Below are 18,016 nucleotides of genomic sequence, written 5' to 3'. Positions count from 1 at the left end.
TCAGCAGTCAGTGTTCGCTTTTGATACCTCACACCTTGTTGCTTTGCACTATGGGTAGAAGAGGTTCAAGCACCCCAAGAACCAGAGGCACTAGGGGGTCTCGTTCAGGTTCTGAGGACCCCCTGTCTGCTACACCATCCCCTCCTGAGGGACCAGGGGCAGCTGGACAGGGAGAGCCATTGGGGTTAGGGGCTACATCTGCTGCCGGCACTTCAGCCCCTGTGTACATTACACAAGAAGTTTTTTCCTCAACCATTTCTGGATTAGAGAAAAAGCTAATGGCCGCGATTACATCTTCACGCAGTGAAAGAAAACGCACAAGGCCTTCCTCTGCTTCCCAAGACCCTCAGTCAGAGGAGCTCTGGGATAAAGGAGATGAATCCCTTTCAGAGGATCGGGATGGGACAGATGATTCCTCTTCGGAGGATTCAGGTGGAGAGCGACCCTCTGCGACTTCCCAAGAGGAGAAAGTCTTAGTGCAGATCCTCACTGGTTTGGTCCGCTCCACATTTAAGTTGTCCCTACCTGAAACTACTACAGAAACCTCTTCTGCTTTGGGGTCACTGAAACCTTTCCAAGCAGCACATGCTTTTCCTGTTCATAATTTACTTGAAAAGCTGCTTTATTCTGAGTGGGATCACCCAGATAAGCGATTTCTTCCGCCGAAAAAGTTTTCTACACTTTATCCTATGGAAGAAAAGTTTATTAAGAGGTGGGGAATACCGGCCATTGATGCGGCCATTTCCTCTGTAAATAGTAATCTGACTTGTCCTGTAGACAACGCTCAGATGCTCAAAGATCCTGTGGATAAAAAGATGGACTTCTTATTGAAAGATGTGTTCTCTTTAGCAGGATCAGTGGCCCAACCTGCAGTAGCAGCGATTGGAGTCTGTCAATACTTAAGAGACCATGTTAAACAGGTCATCAAAGTATTACCTGAACAGCAGGCCCAGGGGTTTGCTAACCTTCCTGCGGCTTTATGTTATGCTGTTGATGCCATTAGAGATTCTATCGTGCAAACCTCTCGCCTCTTGCTTGGGTTGGTGCATATACGTAGAATCTTATGGTTGAAAGACTGGTCAGCCGAAGCACCATGTAAGAAGCTACTGGCTGGGTTTCCCTTCCGTGGTGAAAGGTTTTTTGGAGAGGACTTGGATAATTATATCAAGATGATCTCCTGTGGGAAAAGCACTCTCTTACCTGATAAGAAGAAGAGTAAGCGTCCCTCTTTTAAACGGACTCTTTCCCCAGCGCCAGGGGCATCAGCCTCCAGGCAGCCACGAGGGTCTCCTCCGTATGGGGCAAGAAACAAGAGTCAACCCCAGGGACACAAGAAATCCTGGGGGAAAAGGTCTTCTAAGCAAGACACTAAGACCTCTTCATGAAGGGGCGCCCCGCTTGCTCGAGTGGGGGGAAAGACTGCTGCAGCTCTCAGGGCCCTGGCAGAAGGACTTCCAGGACAGATGGGTGATCTCCACGGTAACCTTAGGGTACAGACTGGAGTTCCAAGAATGTCCCTCTCCTCGTTTCCTCAGATCAGGTGTTCCCAGAAAGCCAGAAGAGAAGCAGTCGCTCCTTCTAGCGATAAAGCGACTTTTGTCGCAAGAGGTCATTGTGGGGGTTCCCACAAAGGATCAAGGATTGAGACTTTGTTCCAATCTTTCTATGGTCCGAAAACCAAATGGGGACGACAGACCCATTTTGGATTTGAGAGATCTGAAACGATTCCCAAGGATGCAGTCCTTTCGTTTGGAATCAATTCAGACAGTAATCTCCGTCCTGCAGGGAGGAGAATTTCTGATATCAATAGGCATCAGAGATGCAGGCCTATATGTGCCCAGTTTTCCTGCTTAACTGAAGTGTCTGCAGGCAAAGATCACTGCTCTAAGGGAGCTGATTCTGACAGTCAGGGCCAAGAAGGGTCTTTCTGTCCGCCTTTGTATAAGGCTGCAGGGGAAGATGGTGGCTTCATTCGAAGCAGTTCCCTATGCGCAGTTCCAAGCAGAACTGTTGTAACACAGTATTCTGTTGACCTGGAACAGGAAGGTGCAGGCATTAAACTTTCCAATGCACCTATCGCATGCGATGCGTCAGAGCCTCAGTTGATGGCTCATACCCGAAAACCTACAGAAGGGGAAATCCTTCCTACCGGTTGCCTGGGATCCTCTTGCAGGCAGGACGGATGCGTTGGTGATTCCGTGGCATCGGCTCTCACCGATTTATGCATTCCCTCCCATTCTGCTACTGCCACGGCTCCTTCGCAGACTCAGGCAAGAAGGGAAGTCGGCACTTCTGGTGGCCCCCGTTTGGTCCAGAAGAACCTGATAAGCAGAAATAGCAGGGATGATGGTGGGTTCCCGGTGGACCCTACCGATACACCCAGACCTGTTAGCTCAAGGTCCGGTGTTCCAGCCTGCCTCACAAATGCTAGATTTGACGGGTGGGCTATTGAATCCCACGTTCTGAAAAATCGTGGGCTTTCAGGTCCTGTCATATCTACCTTGATCAAGGCAAGGAAGCCAGCTTCCAGAATGATTTATCATAGTGTCTGGAAAGTACCATCAAGGGCCAGGTGTCGGCCTTATCAGTGTTGTTTCAACGGCCGCTTGCTTCGCATTCTCTGATCCGAAACTTTATACAGGGGGTGATGCGTCTTAATCCTCCGGTTAAGGCGCCCCTAAACCCCTGGGACTTGAACTTGGTTCTATCGGTGTTACAAAAACAACCTTTTGAACCAATACGTCAGATTCCTTTGGTCTTACTGACGAGGAAACTATTTTTCCTGGTAGCTAATTTTCCTGGTATAATTTTTTCTGCTAGAAGAGTATCAGAAATAGCAGCTCTTCCCTGTAAAGAGCCTTACTTGATTATACACAAGGATAGAGTGGTACTGCGCCCTCATCCTAGTTTTTATACCGAAGGTGGTTTCAGATTTTCATCTAAACCAAGACATTGTGCTACCTTCCTTTTTTCCAGAACCTTGTTCTTCGGAAGAAAGGTCATTACATTCTTTGGCTGTAGTAAGAGCAGTCAAGACCTATCTGGAGGCAACTGCTCAGATTCGCAAGACGGATGTCTTGTTCGTGCTGCCGGAGGGTCCCAATAGAGGACAGGCAGCGTCAAAAGCGACCATTTCTAAATGGATTCGACAGTTGATTATTCAAGCTTACGGTTTGAAACGGAAGGTTCCCCCGTTTCAGATCAAGGCACATTCCACAAGGGCTATTGGTGCTTCTTGGGCAGTGCATCACCGGGCCTCTATGGCTCAGATCTGCAAGGCCGCAACCTGGTCTTCAGTTCATACATTCACCAGATTCTATCAGGTGGATGTGAGAAGGCATGAGGATATCGCCTTTGGGCGTAGTGTGCTGCAGACAGCGGTACAAGGTCCTCAGGTCTGATAGCACCCTACTTGGTTGTGATTTCCCCCCCCTCAATTGGCATTGCTTTGGGACATCCCATCAGTAATTACTGTTGCTCTGTGTCCCGTGATGTCCGAGAAAAGAAAATAGGATTTTTTATTACAGCTTACCTGTAAAATCCTTTTCTTTCGACGGACATCACGGGACACAGAGGTCCCGCCCCTCTTCTAATACACCTATACTGCTTTGCTACAAAACTGAGGTATCCCTGGAAGGGGAGGGGTTATATAGGGGGTTGAACTTCCTGATTAGGGTGTGACCAGTGTCCAATACCTAGTGATACCCTATAACCCATCAGTAATTACTGTGGCTCTGTGTCCCGTGATGTCCGTCGAAAGAAAAGGATTTTACAGGTAAGCTGTAATAAAAAATCCTATTTTTGCTCACTTTTGATGGATCTAGAATGCATTTAGCTGATTAGGACCAAGACCTCTATTGGGTTTTGACTAATGGGCAGCAGGAAAGAAGGTTCTTTGGGCTGGCAGTCAGCGTGAAGAAGGTTCCTTGGGCTGGCGGTCAGCGGCAAGAAGATTCCTTGGTCTGGCGGTCAGCGGCAAGAAGGCTCCCTGTTCTGGCAGTCAGCGGGAAGAAGGCTTCCTTGGGCTGGCGGTCAGCAGGAAGAGGTTCCTTGGGCCTGGCGGTCAGCGGCAAGAAGGTTCCTTGGTCTGGCGGTCAGCGGCAAGAAGGTTCCTTGGTCTGGCGGTCAGCGGCAAGAAGGCTTCCTTGGGCTGGCGGTCAGCGGCAAGAAGGCTTCCTTGGGCTGGCGGTCAGCGGCAATAAGGCTTCCTTGGGCTGGCGGTCAGCGGCAAGAAGGCTTCCTTGGGCTGGCGGTCAGCGGCAAGAAGGCTTCCTTGGGCTGGCGGTCAGCGGCAAGAAGGCTTCCTTGGGCTGGCGGTCAGCGGCAAGAAGGCTTCCTTGGGCTGGCGGTCAGCGGCAAGAAGGCTTCCTTGGGCTGGCGGTCAGCGGCAAGAAGGCTTCCTTGGGCTGGCGGTCAGCGGCAAGAAGGCTTCCTTGGGCTGGCGGTCAGCGGCAAGAAGGCTTCCTTGGGCTGGCGGTCAGCGGCAAGATTGACGACCTTACACCCATAAAGGAAGGCCCGTAGACGCTGTGTATCTGGATTTTGCACCTGATACATTTCCCCACAAACATTTACTGTACAAACTAAGGTCTGTGAGCATGGACCATAGAGTGTGAGTACCTGGACTGAAAACTGGCTACAAGGGTGAGTCCAAAGGCCGTTGAAAAATGGGGTGTATTTGGAATGGTCAGGGGTGGGTAGTGGGGTCCCACAGGGTTCTGTCCTGGGACCAATCCTATTTAATTTGTTCATAAACGATCTGGAGGATGATGTAAACAGTTCAATCTCTGTATTTGCGGAAGCTAAGCAGGGCAATAACTTCTCCGCAGGATGTGGAAACCTTGCTAAAAGACCTGAACAAATTTAATGTGGTGGGCGAAAAGAGGTTTAATGTTGAAAAATGTAAAATAATGCATTTGGGTGTCAACAATGTCAATGCAATCTATAGACTGGGGGGAGAACCTCTGGGGGAATCTAGGATGGAAAAGGACCTGGGGGTCCTAGTAGATGATAGGCTCAGCAATGGCATGCAATGCCAAGCTGCTGCTAACAAAGCAAACAGAATATTGGCATTAAAATGGAGATCAACTCCAAAGATAAAACGATAATTCTCCCGCGCTACAAGACCCTGGTCCGGCCACACCTGGAGTATGCTGTCCAGTTCTGGGCACCAGTCCTCAGGAACGATGTACTGGAAATGGAAAGAGTCCAGAGAAGGGCAACAAAGCTAATAAAGGGACTGGAGGACCTTAGTTATGGGGAAAGGCTACAGGCATTGAACTTATTCTCTCTAGAGAGGGGATATATCATCAATGTAGAAATACCGTACTGGTGACCCCACAATAGGGAAAAAACTTTTCAGTGAAAGATAATTTAATAAGGCACGTGGCCATTCACTAAAATTAGAAGAGAAGTGGTTTAACCTTAAACTGCGTAGAGGGTTCTTTACTGTCCAAGTGGTAAGGATGTGGAATTCTCTTCCACAAACAGTGGTATCTGCGTGGAGCATAGATCATTTCAAATAACCGATTAGATCGGTATCTTAATGATCACAACATACAGGGATATACAATGTGCTATTAACATAAGCGCACACATAGGTTGAACTGCATGGATTTGTCTTTTTTTCAGCCTCACCTACTATGTAACTTACCTGAAAGTCTGTTGGTAGAAGCTTATCTGAAAATTTGCTCATTGCTCTAAGGCAGGAGTAGGCAATCTGGGGGACCTCCAGCTGTTGCAGAACTACAAGTCCCATCATGCCTCTGGGAGTAATTGTAACTGCCAGCCTTGCAATGCCTCATGGGAAATGTAGTTCCACAACAGCTGAAGGGTGCCAGGTTGCCTACTCCTGCTCCTGATAAAGTCTGCCTTAAGCTGATGCTTTCTGTAAAAGACTTGTTTGTATATCATTTGTACCAACCTACTGATTATTATTATTTTTTTTTTTTTTTTGTACCTTTACTTACCCTGAAGATTAACAAAGTGTTTGTCATGCGCAGGCCAGCGAAGGGGTGACCGCCAATGGCAAAACTGACGAAGACTTTGATGATGATGAAGACGAAGATCTGATGTGGCAGAACCCTAAAGAGGAAGCTGATTTTGAAGACGATTTTTTGGAGTACGACCAAGAACATATCAAGTTTATCGACAGCATGTTGATGGGGTCTGGAGCATTCGTGAAGAAGATTCCCCTGTCTACGTTCTCTGCTCCCGACCCAAATTACGAGTGGAAACCCCCGAAAAAAACGACTCTGGAAAATGTCCAGTTCTCGTCTGACTTTGATGACTTTGATTACAGTTCCTGGGATGCCATGTGCTATCTGGACCCCAGCAAGGCTGTAGAGGAAGACGACTTTGTGGTGGGCTTCTGGAACCCGTCGGAAGAAAACTGCGGCGCGGACGCCGGAAAGCAGTCCATATCCTACGACCTTCACACCGAGCAGTGTATCGCTGACAAGAGCATCGCTGATTGTGTTGAGGCTCTTTTGGGCTGCTACCTAACCAGCTGCGGTGAACGGGCCGCTCAGCTCTTCCTCTGCTCTCTGGGCCTCCAGGTTCTTCCTGGGAAAAAATCAGAGAATGGCATCTCTGGCAACAAAAGAAGCCTTCTGTGCAATAAGATGGATGACTGTAAGTCCAGTTATGATCTTTCCTGCAAAGGAGTGGAATATGGTTATTTAAAAATCCCTCCCCGCTGTATGTTCGACCACCCCGATGCAGAGAAGACCCTGGATCACCTGATATCTGGCTTTGAAAACTTTGAGAAGAAGATCAACTACCGGTTTAAAAACAAGGCTTACCTCCTGCAGGCCTTTACTCATGCCTCCTACCACTACAATACTATAACTGGTGAGTACCAATGGTAATGACTAGACCTCGAACCTGGTGAGTTGGTGTCCGTCCACATGAAAGCTTCCTCTCAGTTCAGTATCCTAATGGCCGAACACTCTAAATAAGCTCCAGGGTGGGACGAAACGCTTTGGAGGCCTGGATGTAGCCCTGGCTGAGGTTGTTTTCACTTTTCACACAGGTTTTTATAAAGATGTGCGGCTAACGACTTTTCTCTTATTTTTTGGACATTCTGGGGGGGGGGGGGGTTATCCAGAGGAAAGTGAAGGATGTATGATCAGTTGGTCATAGTAGAGATCGAAAAATTAAATCTAAACTCAATCACTTAAGTCTCAAAAAAACTTCAGGAGTAGTTTCTATGGTTTTTACATCTGCAGCTTTCATTAAAAGGATATATGGTGATCCTGAAATGAAGGTCTGTTGTTCAGCCACATCTTATTATGGGATGTAAGTTTTTCAATAAAGTTATTTTATTTACGGTTTTCATTTGGGTTAAGTAAAAACACTCATTTGGTGTATAAAAAAAACAAAATACTTTCAGATACAACTAAATTTTAGGCTTTGTTCTCTGAAAAATTGATCGGTATAAGATTTTAGACGTCCCTGAGATTTCATCGGACGGGCTTTCCTGGGCCTAAGGTTGGCCATAGGCTGATGGAGGTTCCTCCAAGTTCTTCTAGGTATTGGAAGCATGTTTAGAAATGTCATTTCATTTTTTGGGACAGATTTCCTTCATGTTTATGAAGCTCCTGCAGCTGAATGGTCTTGGGTTTTGGCTCCAGATTGCTGTATCTGCCAGCCTCGCCCGTGACCGAGAGGAATCCCCCAGGTGTTTTCTTCTTTACCGAGGAGCCCTGAGCAGTAACAGGTGTGGTCATCTCCCAGAGACTGATGTCCATGTATAATACTGCACACAATCCTACCTAGACCGAGACAAAAAAGGTTTACGGTGTAAAATATTTGGTCCAGAAGTAGTTAACAGAGGTGGCCATACTCTACCCCCTCCCCCCATATGTGGCTGCAACCATGTCTTTCTGGAGGTGGCTTTGTACATGGGGCAAAAGGCATTCTAGAACAGAAAAGGGTCTTCACCAAACTGTAGACTTCAACAAAATGGCGGCCGTCTGCATTCATCGATATCCAGCTGTCACATGACCCAGCTCTCTCTCTCTCCCAGCCTGTCTGCAGAGAAACGTAAGCGGGAGGAGCTTCTAGTCCTCTGCTGCTGGTCACATGTTCAAAATAAAATTAGGTTTTAGGATACAGAGTAAAAATAAATAATATCAATAAACTGTTTTTTAAACTGTCATACAAATTTATTTTTTTTAAAAAATCTCTTATTTTTTTATGATAACCTGGTATGGGTGGATTTCTGCCAGTCACAGGCTGCATCACGCCTCCTCCTGCCTGTGTCTTAGAATAAGAGGGAGGTGAAGCCTCCATTAATCTACATGTAATATCCCGCCCTCATTGTGTTTAGCTGGTTAGTGGGCGTGGAGGCGGAGGGAGGGAGTAGGTTGTCATTTACCACTGTGTATACGCCCACATGTAAGACTCTATAGTCACATGGGCTGCTCAGATCAGATAGGGAGGAAATGCTCAGCAAAGAAACTCACTGAAAACTGAGCATGTGCAGAGCTGCCACCACAGCTGCAAAATCCCTAGCTGACATGGGGACATGGACAGAAAGGAGGGGGGGGGGGGGGGGCAGAGAGCAGCAGGATCAACCAGGTTTTTTTTTTTTTTTTGCAGAATACAGGAAAGGAACCTCCATAGTGACTGAGTATGAACAGCATGGAATACACCGTTATAACTTGTTTTTTTGGTGGGGGTTCAGTGATACTTCAATTTCATTCACATTTATGCAACAGGAAGGAGTATCTGTGTGCAGACGGCCACCATTTTGTCAAAGTCTACTACAGCCTGACAAGCCAATTCTGTCTTTCTTGCATTAGTCTATTCACATGCTGATCCGACTGATACATGTTTTTTGGGGGGGGGGGGGGGCTTTGAGCCCTATGATTTTTCATTGTTTTGTGGTACAAACTGTTACCAAGGTTGAAAGAGCACCATTGTCTACAATGTCTGGAAACACCTGAACTCCATAATTGGGAGGTTAGAAGGTTTGATGGTCCTGTGTCCACAAACCTTCCACCATATGGCGTATAATGGAGCCATAATGAAGCTCCAATGGTGGTGTCCTCCTCCCCCCTCCCCTGATGGGTTCTCCAAACTGTAGAAGCAAAAACAAGTAAAGTTGGTGTTGAGGTGTAAAAGTTGAATTGTGGTCATGTGTGAGTGATGGAGACCCAAACTCCTGCCCTGACATCTCATTGGTGACCAGTCAAAACTTGAGATAGTTGAGTAGTGATGGCTCTTTAATACTTTCCTACCTAGTTCCCATCAGTCGTCATTTAGGGAAATTAGTTCTGTACAGATTTAGACTTGGAGAGTTTTTTTTTTAAACCTCCTCTCTTCTCTGTCCCCCCCCCCCCCCCCAAGACTGCTATCAGCGTTTGGAATTCCTTGGAGATGCAATTTTGGACTACCTCATTACTAAGCACCTTTACGAAGACCCTCGGCAGCATTCCCCCGGAGTTCTGACTGACCTGCGCTCCGCTCTCGTCAACAACACCATATTCGCCTCCTTGGCCGTGAAATACGACTACCACAAGTACTTCAAGGCCGTCTCTCCCGAACTCTTCCACGTCATCGATGACTTTGTGCAGTTTCAGCTGGAAAAGAACGAGATGCAGGGGATGGACTCTGAGGTGGGTTTTGATGTCTCTGCTCTTCCATGATTACTACCCGTGAACACTTGCTGACTGCAATCCATATACAGCAGGGATATGCAATTAGCGGACCTCCAGCTGTTGCAAAACTACTATTCCCATCATGCCTCTGTCTCTGGATGTCATGCTTGTGGCTCTCAGTCTTGCTATGCCTCATGGGACTTGTACTTCCGCAACAGCTGGAAGTCCTCTAATTGCATATCCCTGATATACATGTGACAACACTGAAGAAATGACACTTGTCTACAATGTAAAGTAGTGAGTGTACAGCTTGTATAACAGTGTACATTTGCTGTCCCCTCAAAATAACTCAACACACAGCCATTAATGTCTAAACCGCTGGCAACAAAAGTCAGTACACCCCTAAGTGAAAATGTCCAAATTGGGCCCAAAGTGTCAATATTTTGTGTGGCCACCATTATTTTCCAGCACTGCCTTAACCCTCTTGGGCATGGAGGTCACCAGAGCTTCACAGGTTGTCACCGGAGTCCTCTTCCCCTCCTCCATGATGACATCACGGAGCTGGTGGATGTAAGAGACCTTGCGCTCCTCCACCTTCTGTTTGAGGATGTCCCACAGATGATCAATAGGGTTTAGGTCTGGAGACATGCTTGGCCAGTCCATCACCTTTACCCTCAGCTTCTTTAGCAAGGCAGTGGTCATCTTGGAGGTGTGTTTGGGGTCGTTATCATGTTGGAATAATGCCCTACCGCTTATTAGTCCGCCGGTACCCCGCCGATCATCGGTCACAGAGACAGAACTGCTGTCTACCTATGTAAACATTTATATATAATTGTATTGTATTCGACTTAATATCATCAATTTAATATGAATTTATTGTTGGCCTTTATTGGCACCTTTTAGTGCAAGAAAAGCTTAAATGCAGTCTCTAACCATCTTTTGTATCGTGTCCTCAGTCTCTAACCATCTTTTGTATCGTGTCCTCAGTCTCTGACCATGTCTTGTATCGTGTCCTCAGTCTCTGACCATGTCTTGTATCGTGTCCTCAGTCTCTGACCATGTCTTGTATCGTGTCCTGTCTCTGACCATGTCTTGTATCGTGTCCTCAGTCTCTGACCATGTCTTGTATCGTGTCTTCAGTCTCTGACCATGTCTTGTATCGTGTCCTCAGTCTCTGACCATGTCTTGTATCGTGTCCTCAGTCTCTGACCATGTCTTGTATTGTGTCCTCAGTCTCTGACCATGTCTTGTATCGTGTCATCAGTCTCTGACCATCTTTTGTATCGTGTCCTCAGTCTCTGACCATCTCTTGTATTGTGTCCTCAGTCTCTGACCATCTCTTGTATTGTGTCATCAGTCTCTGACCATCTTTTGTATCGTGTCCTCAGTCTCTGACCATCTTTTGTATCGTGTCCTCAGTCTCTGACCATCTCTTGTATTGTGTCCTCAGTCTCTGACCATCTCTTGTATCGTGTCCTCAGTCTCTGACCATCTCTTGTATTGTGTCCTCAGTCTCTGACCATCTCTATTGATCTCTAGTGCTGATAGTATTCGCAAAATTTCCATTCAGTGCACCTCTAGCAGACATGATACAGGAGATTGATTAGCCTCGCCAGTGCCCATCAGATGCAGCCTCGCCAGTGCCCGGATCACCCAGAGTGACGATCTCCCTCTGTGTCACGGAGCTTAGACTTGAATTGCCTGGGCCGGGTGGCCGCTGTCAAAGTCCCGCCTCCTAGACCAGCTCCTATGATGCACGTCACACTGATTTAATTTCCTGGCATTGGATAAGTGTTCCGTCTATCACAGGAGCCGGTCTAGGGCCTAGTTACAGGGGCTGCCGAACGTTTCAGATTAAAGCTCCGAAACACAGCGGGAGATCGCAGCTTTGCGTGACACAAGAGTAGGAGGGAGGGGAGGACTCTGACAGGGGAGCGCCAGGATAAAACCCCCCACAATGTGTGGCACCTGGGGCGCACCGCCCCCTTTCCGGTGCCATTACTGGCACTTTTTTTTTCTCTTTCGGCTGAGAGCCACAAACACAATTTTCTGCCGATATGTTTCGGGCACCGAAATTTCAATCCACCTCTATAAAGTACCACCAACAGAAAGCTCTATTTGTAGAGGGGAAAAAAGGACATCAATTTTATTTGGGTACAGCATCACACGACCGCGTAATTGTCAGTTAAAGTAACTCAGTGCCGTATCGCAAAAAATGGTCTGGTCAGGAAGGGGGGTAAATCTTCCGGAAGTGAAGTGGTTAGTAGCACTGTTCAATATTATGGAGACTGACCCAGAATGAGTCCCACTGTCCATTGGAAGCAAATTTAAAAAACAAAATTAGACACTTGGCAATTTTTAGAAATGCATTTATTTCCCGATTCGGATTATTGTTGCTTCTTTTCGTGTTTATGAAGCTCCCGCAGCTGAATGGTCTTGGTTCCGGCTTCAGAGTGACGTATCTGCCAGCCTCGCCGTGACCGAGAGGAAACCCCCAGGTGTAGCAGTAACCAGTGTGGTCATCTCCCAGAGACTGATGTCCATGTATAATACTGCACACAATCCAACCGAGACCCACCGAGGTCCCCAGCCTTCTAAAATGTACAATCCAGAAGTGATAAGTAAGACCCCCTTCACACGGAGGCAGTTTTCGGGCATTTTAGCGCCAGAAATAGCGCCTGAAAACTGCCTCCCATGCCGCCCGTGTGCTTTCACATCGGGGCGGTGCGCTTGTAGAACGTTAGAAAAAGTCCTGCAAGCAGCATCTTTGGGGCGGTCCGCTCCCAAACCACCCCCGCCCATTGCAATGAGTGGACAGCGCTTCCAAAGCACCTTAAAGGGGTTTTTTCACCTTCATGCATCCTATGCATGAAGGTGAAAAAAACACTTTGCAGTCATCGCAACCCCCCCCCCCGTTTTACTTGAACCCTGGAACTTGACCCGATGGGGACGCGCTGTCCCTCTGCCTGGGGTTCTCGGCTCTTGATTGGATAGATTGATGTCAGTGCAGCCATTGGCTCCTGCTGCTGTCAATCAAATCCAATGACGGGGGGCGGGGCCGAGACATATATTCGGCGGCTATGGATGCCGACTGCTGGACTCTGGAGCGCGCCCGCAAGGTAACCCCCCCCAGGAGAGCACTTCTCCTGGGGGGGGGGGGTTATCTGATATGGGGAGGAGCCACGAGAGCCGTCAGAAGAGCAGGTTCAGGGCCACTCTGTGCAAAACAAGCTGCACAATGGAGGTAAGTATGATATGTATGTTGTGCATGTTTTTTTTTTTTTTTATTTAAATGAACCCTTACAATCACTTTAAGGCTGCATTCACACCTGAGCGTTTTTCAGCTCGAAAAACGCCCAACAAGTAAAATCCCACTCATTTCTACGGCACCTGTTTATATCTGAGCGTTTTGTCGCCTGAAGCTCAAAAAAGTACATGAACTTCTTTTTCGGCAGATTACAAGCAGTTTTCTGCTTTTCACATTGGTGAACTTTTTGACCTGTACAAAATTGCGGCAAAAACATGCGACTTTCTGCCTGAAAACAAAATGCTCAGGTGTGAATGCAGCCTAAAAGCGCTTCAGAAGCGCCGCAACATGGGGGAGGTTTTAACCCCTTCTTTGGGGTTAAAAGCACCATGCTAGCGGCCGAAAAGTGCCTCTTAAACAGCGCTAAAGGGGGTCTAACTGGGGAGGTTATGGCCACCGCTAACACCAAGCCTTTACCATTAACCACGTCATCTCTAGAAGATTTACACCCCCCCCCCCATTAGACTGATAATGAACTGTAAATGCAAAAACCCATATTTTTTTTTCTTTTTCTTCCTTTTTCTTTCTTCCTCTTCCTTTTTCTTTTTCTTTCTTTTTTCTTTTCTTTCTTTCTTTCCTTTTCTTTTCTTTTCTTTTTTTCAGCTGAGAAGATCAGAAGAAGATGAGGAGAAGGAAGAAGACATAGAAGTCCCTAAGGCGATGGGAGACATATTCGAGTCGCTTGCCGGAGCGATCTACATGGACAGCGGCATGTCCCTGGAAACTGTTTGGCAGGTTTATTACCCGATGATGAGACCGTTGATAGGTGAGTTTACATCCGCAGATCTCCTACACTCAGCCCAGCGAAAAACCACACATTGAGAACTTTTATCTAGAGTAAATGGTTTGGTTAACTGGTTGAGATACCAGTCAATGATTTGTGTTCACCATAGTGACACTGTACTGCTCTGGGGAGGTCATCAGTAGTTATTTTTTTATACTTTGATTGCTTATTAGTCATGATCACTGTATAGGCAATCCATTTTTTTTTTCACTTTTAAACTGTAAATGGCATCCATTCACTTGCCATTGTGTACATTAGTGATAGCTGTGATTGGCCCTGTCTGTACCATGTGATGACTGTGACCAATCACAGAGCTCATCCTAGTAGTAGACAATGGCTATGAATGAGTCATTGTTTACATCAGATGTTGTCATTGGTCACAGCAATCACATGGTGTCAGGGCTGATCACAGCAGCCTGTTATAATGATCTGTGTTCCACTGGACACAGCGGGGCACAAATTGTGCTGCTCTGTGGCCCCAAAGGGTGAGAACGAGGCGCACAACTAAAGGGGGTCTTCATATGACGTGACATAGATGATTAACCACTTGCCACCGCAATACATATATTAATGTTGTTCTTTGCAAGTGGTTTACTGGGGTAATGGGCCCACCCCAACCCCCTCCCGCTAATCGCCGATGTTTCTCGAGCTTACTGTTTCTACCGGTTTGCCCGAGAAAAGAAAAACACCCAAAAAAACAATCTCGGCTTCCCAGCCAAGGCGGCACCAAATGCAGAGGCCAGGCGTGACATGAACATCGCGCCCGGCCTCCGACTCCAGGCACCATCCTCCCAGAAATCTCTATGGTCAGCATCCAGGGCTGGCGGATCCCTTCTCCGGTACGCCGATGGCAGGAGGGGGGGTGGGGGGCTGAACAGTGTAGGGAATCGCCGGCTGAAAAAAGATATCTGAATGATGTCTGTAGCTGCACCCATCATTCAGATCTCACCGCTCAAAGTCAAGGACGTCGTGTGACGTGCGGCGGGCAGGAAGCAGCTAAACTTGTAAACAAAAAGTGCCAGGAAAATCCGGGGGGGGGGGGGGTCAAAGGTAACCACACAGAATTTTTTTTAAGTTTTTTTTTTTTTTTTATACATTTTGCAAATCTGTAACCAAAACTTATTTCCATTACAGAGAAATTTTCAGCCAACGTTCCTCGTTCCCCGGTGAGAGAATTATTGGAGATGGAGCCGGAGACGGCCAAGTTCAGGTGAGTTTGGAGGTTTGATATAGAGAAGAGCGCTTTCGGGCGGGGCCATCCTGGGTGCCGGGCCGGTAATCCGTCCGGCTGTATTGTGAGCTTTGGCTACTGTATTTGGTGAAACCTTCCACATATATATACTTGCAAATCGTGTATCTAAAAACTATTTTTAATACAAATGCTAAACATAATTTTTTTTTTTTTTTTTGCTGGATAGCTGGTAGGAATACTGGGACTTTATTTTTTATTTTTTGTATAGTATATGGTAGAGACATGGCACAAAATAAATATTGCTCTTGTAGTACCCTGGTGGTGATAGTCTTGGTAAGTCAGTATGGATTATAAACAAGCACTTAGTATGGCTGCTGGACCACCTGGGTTATTCCTAAGAAGTGTGTGTAGGTAAAAAAAAAAAGAGGGCGCCACTTTCTAAGTGTAGTTTATTTAAATAGCGATAAAATCAAATGCGAAAATATGCACTCACTGTGTAACTGGCATATCAAATAACAGGTCCGGTGGAGTCCCCCCTGGGGTAAGTAGTCTGTTGAACAAAGGGTCGATGGCTAGCTGCAGTTAGGCAGGGGCGTGGCCAGGCCAAGCCGGATGGCGGCTGGGTAGATAAAAATCTGGGTGTGACCAGCAGAGCTGGGCAGGAAAGCATCTGGATCTCCGTAGCAGGAAAAGGTAGTGGAGTCCACCTTGGCGTAAGTAGCCTGTTGGAGCAGAAAGGACTGATGTTGATCTGCAGAGTTAGGCAGGGGCGTGGCCAGACTAAGCAGGATGCCAGCTGGGTAGATGAAAACCAGGCACTCAGTCTTCTCCAGCTGTGACAAGCTGAGCTGGACAGGAAAGCATTCGAATCTCCGCAGCAGGAGGAGTCAGTGGAGTCCATCCTGGGATAAGTAATCTGTTGGAGGAGAAAGAGCCGATGTCTACCGGCAGAGTTAGGCAGGGGCGTGGCCAGGCCAAGCAGAGAGGAGCAGGATGGTGGCTGGGTAGATGAAAACTATGTACTCGTTCTTCTCCAGTTGTGCCGAGCAGAGCTGGGCAGGAGGAGGCAGTGGAGTCCACTCTGGAAGAAGTAGTCTGTTGGAGCAGAAAGGGCCGCTGTCTATCTGCAGACTTAGGCAGGGGCGTTGCCAGACTCAGCAGGATGGCAGCTGGGTAGATAAAACCACGTGCTCAATCTCCTCCAGCTGTGACAAGCAGAGCTGGACAGGAAAACATTTGGATCTCTGTAGCAGGAGGAGGCAGTGGAGTCCACCCTGGGACAAGTAGTCTGTTGGAGTAAAGGCCAATGTCTACCGGCAGAGTTAGGCAGGGGCGTGGCCAGGCCAAGCAGAGAGGAGCAGGATGGCGGCTTAGTAGATAAAAAAAAAAACATGCACTCGTTCTTCTCCAGCTGTAACCAGCAGAGCTAGGCAGGAAAGCGTTCATATCTCTGTAGCAGGAGGAGGCAGTGAAGTCCACCCTGGGATAAGTAGTCTGTTGGAGGAGGAGAGGGCAGATGTCGATCTGCGGAGTTAGGCAGAGGCGTGGCCAAGCAAAGTGGAGCAGGATGGCGGCTGGATGAATAAACACCACGTGTACAGCCTCTTCCTCAAGCCTGCTTAACATCCTATGTGGGAAGTGTTAAAAATAGGATGTTAGCAGGCTTGAGAAAGGGACCATTCTATCCCGAAACGCGTAGCCACGGCTCTACGGATGCAATGTGTGGCTTCACTGGCTTCTAGAGATCCAGATTCGTTCCTGCCCAGCTCTCTTTGTCACAGCTGGAGGAGACCGAGCTCGTGTTTATTTTTTTCTACCCAGTTGCCTTTCTGCTCCACTCTAAGCCTGCCCACGCCCCTGCCTAACTGCAGATAGACATCGACCCTTTCTCCTCCAACAGACTACTTTTCCCAGGGTGGATTTCACTGCCTTCTCCTGCTATGGAGATTCAGATGCTTTCCTGCCCAGCTCTGCTTGTCACAGCTGGAGGACCGAGCACACAGTTATCTATTCAGCTGCCTTTCTGCTCCTCTCTGCTTGGCCACGCCCATGCCTAACTCTGCAGATAAACACCTGCCCTTTCTCCTCCAAAAGACTACTTATCCCAGGGTGGATTTGAATGCCACCTCCTGCTATGGAGATCAGACGCTTTCCTGACCAGTGTTGCTTGTCACAGCTGGAGGAAACCGATCGCGTGGTTTTTATATCTACCCAGCCACCGTCCCTCTCCACTCTGCTTGGTATGGCCACGCCCCTGCCTAACTCTGCAGATAGACACCTGCCCTTTCTCCTCCAACAGACTACATTTCCCAGGGCGCTCTCCACTTGACCTGTCATTTGATATGCCGGTTTTTTCATGTCACACGGTGAGTGCATATTTATACATTTGATTTTATCGCTATTGCAATTAACTACACTTAGATGGCGCCCTTCTTCTTTCTTTCTTCTTTTTTTAATTTTTTTTTTTTTTTTTCAACCTGTAACATTTTTATATTCATGTTTTTGTTCTGAGAAATTTAAATTTCTTTTTCGGCAGCCCGGCGGAGAGAACCTACGACGGCAAAGTCCGAGTCACCGTAGAAGTCGTAGGCAAAGGAAAATTTAAAGGCGTCGGCCGGAGCTACAGAATTGCCAAATCCGCCGCTGCCAGAAGGGCCCTTAGAAGCCTCAAAGCAAATCAACCTCAGGTCGTATCAAGCTGAGAAAAATGATTGGTCAAGGCAAAAAAAAAAAAAAAAGAAGAAAAAGTCCATCCACCGAGGAGAGTTCGACATACCTGTGATGACTGACCTTACTGACGTTGAGAGGAGCAAATTACGGAGGAAAGTAACGCTTGAAAAGCGCGGATCGGATCGGTAACCACGTGTGGTGCGGTGGTGTAGGCCGCCAAGTCAAGCTCTTTGCAAACCAATATGGGACAAGATGGTGTTTTTTGTTTTTTTTTTTTGTTTTTTTTTACTCCATTGTTTATCACAAGTCTTCTATATCCACAAATTTCTAGCACATCCTCAAGGCAGCATCCATCTGATCTCAGTTTATTTTTTTTAGGGCTTTGCTCAGACATGGTTTGCTGAGGGAGAGGCAAAAAAATTATATCAACCGGTGAATGGAATCGTGTATAAAGTATT

The 18,016-nt window shown here is 47.3% G+C and overlaps 1 protein-coding gene across 1 annotated transcript in view; it reads left to right on the top strand.

The window, feature by feature from the left end:
- The window catches only part of DICER1 (dicer 1, ribonuclease III), a gene marked incomplete at its 5' end in the record, with an annotated part of 61,708 nt that extends 43,911 nt beyond the window's left edge, over window positions 1-17,797 (top strand). Inside the window, 5 exon segments of the mRNA XM_073609731.1 lie at window positions 6,003-6,852; window positions 9,355-9,623; window positions 13,516-13,678; window positions 14,831-14,906; window positions 17,425-17,797. Coding sequence (XP_073465832.1) covers window positions 6,003-6,852; window positions 9,355-9,623; window positions 13,516-13,678; window positions 14,831-14,906; window positions 17,425-17,590 — 1,524 coding nt within the window.
- Window positions 17,798-18,016: the final 219 nt, after the last annotated feature.

Source organism: Aquarana catesbeiana, linkage group LG13, assembly GCF_042186555.1.
Source record: "Aquarana catesbeiana isolate 2022-GZ linkage group LG13, ASM4218655v1, whole genome shotgun sequence".
Taxonomy (NCBI): domain Eukaryota; kingdom Metazoa; phylum Chordata; class Amphibia; order Anura; family Ranidae; genus Aquarana; species Aquarana catesbeiana.
The sequence above is the reverse complement of the archived record's forward strand: the minus strand, read 5'-3'. Positions and strand labels throughout refer to the sequence as shown.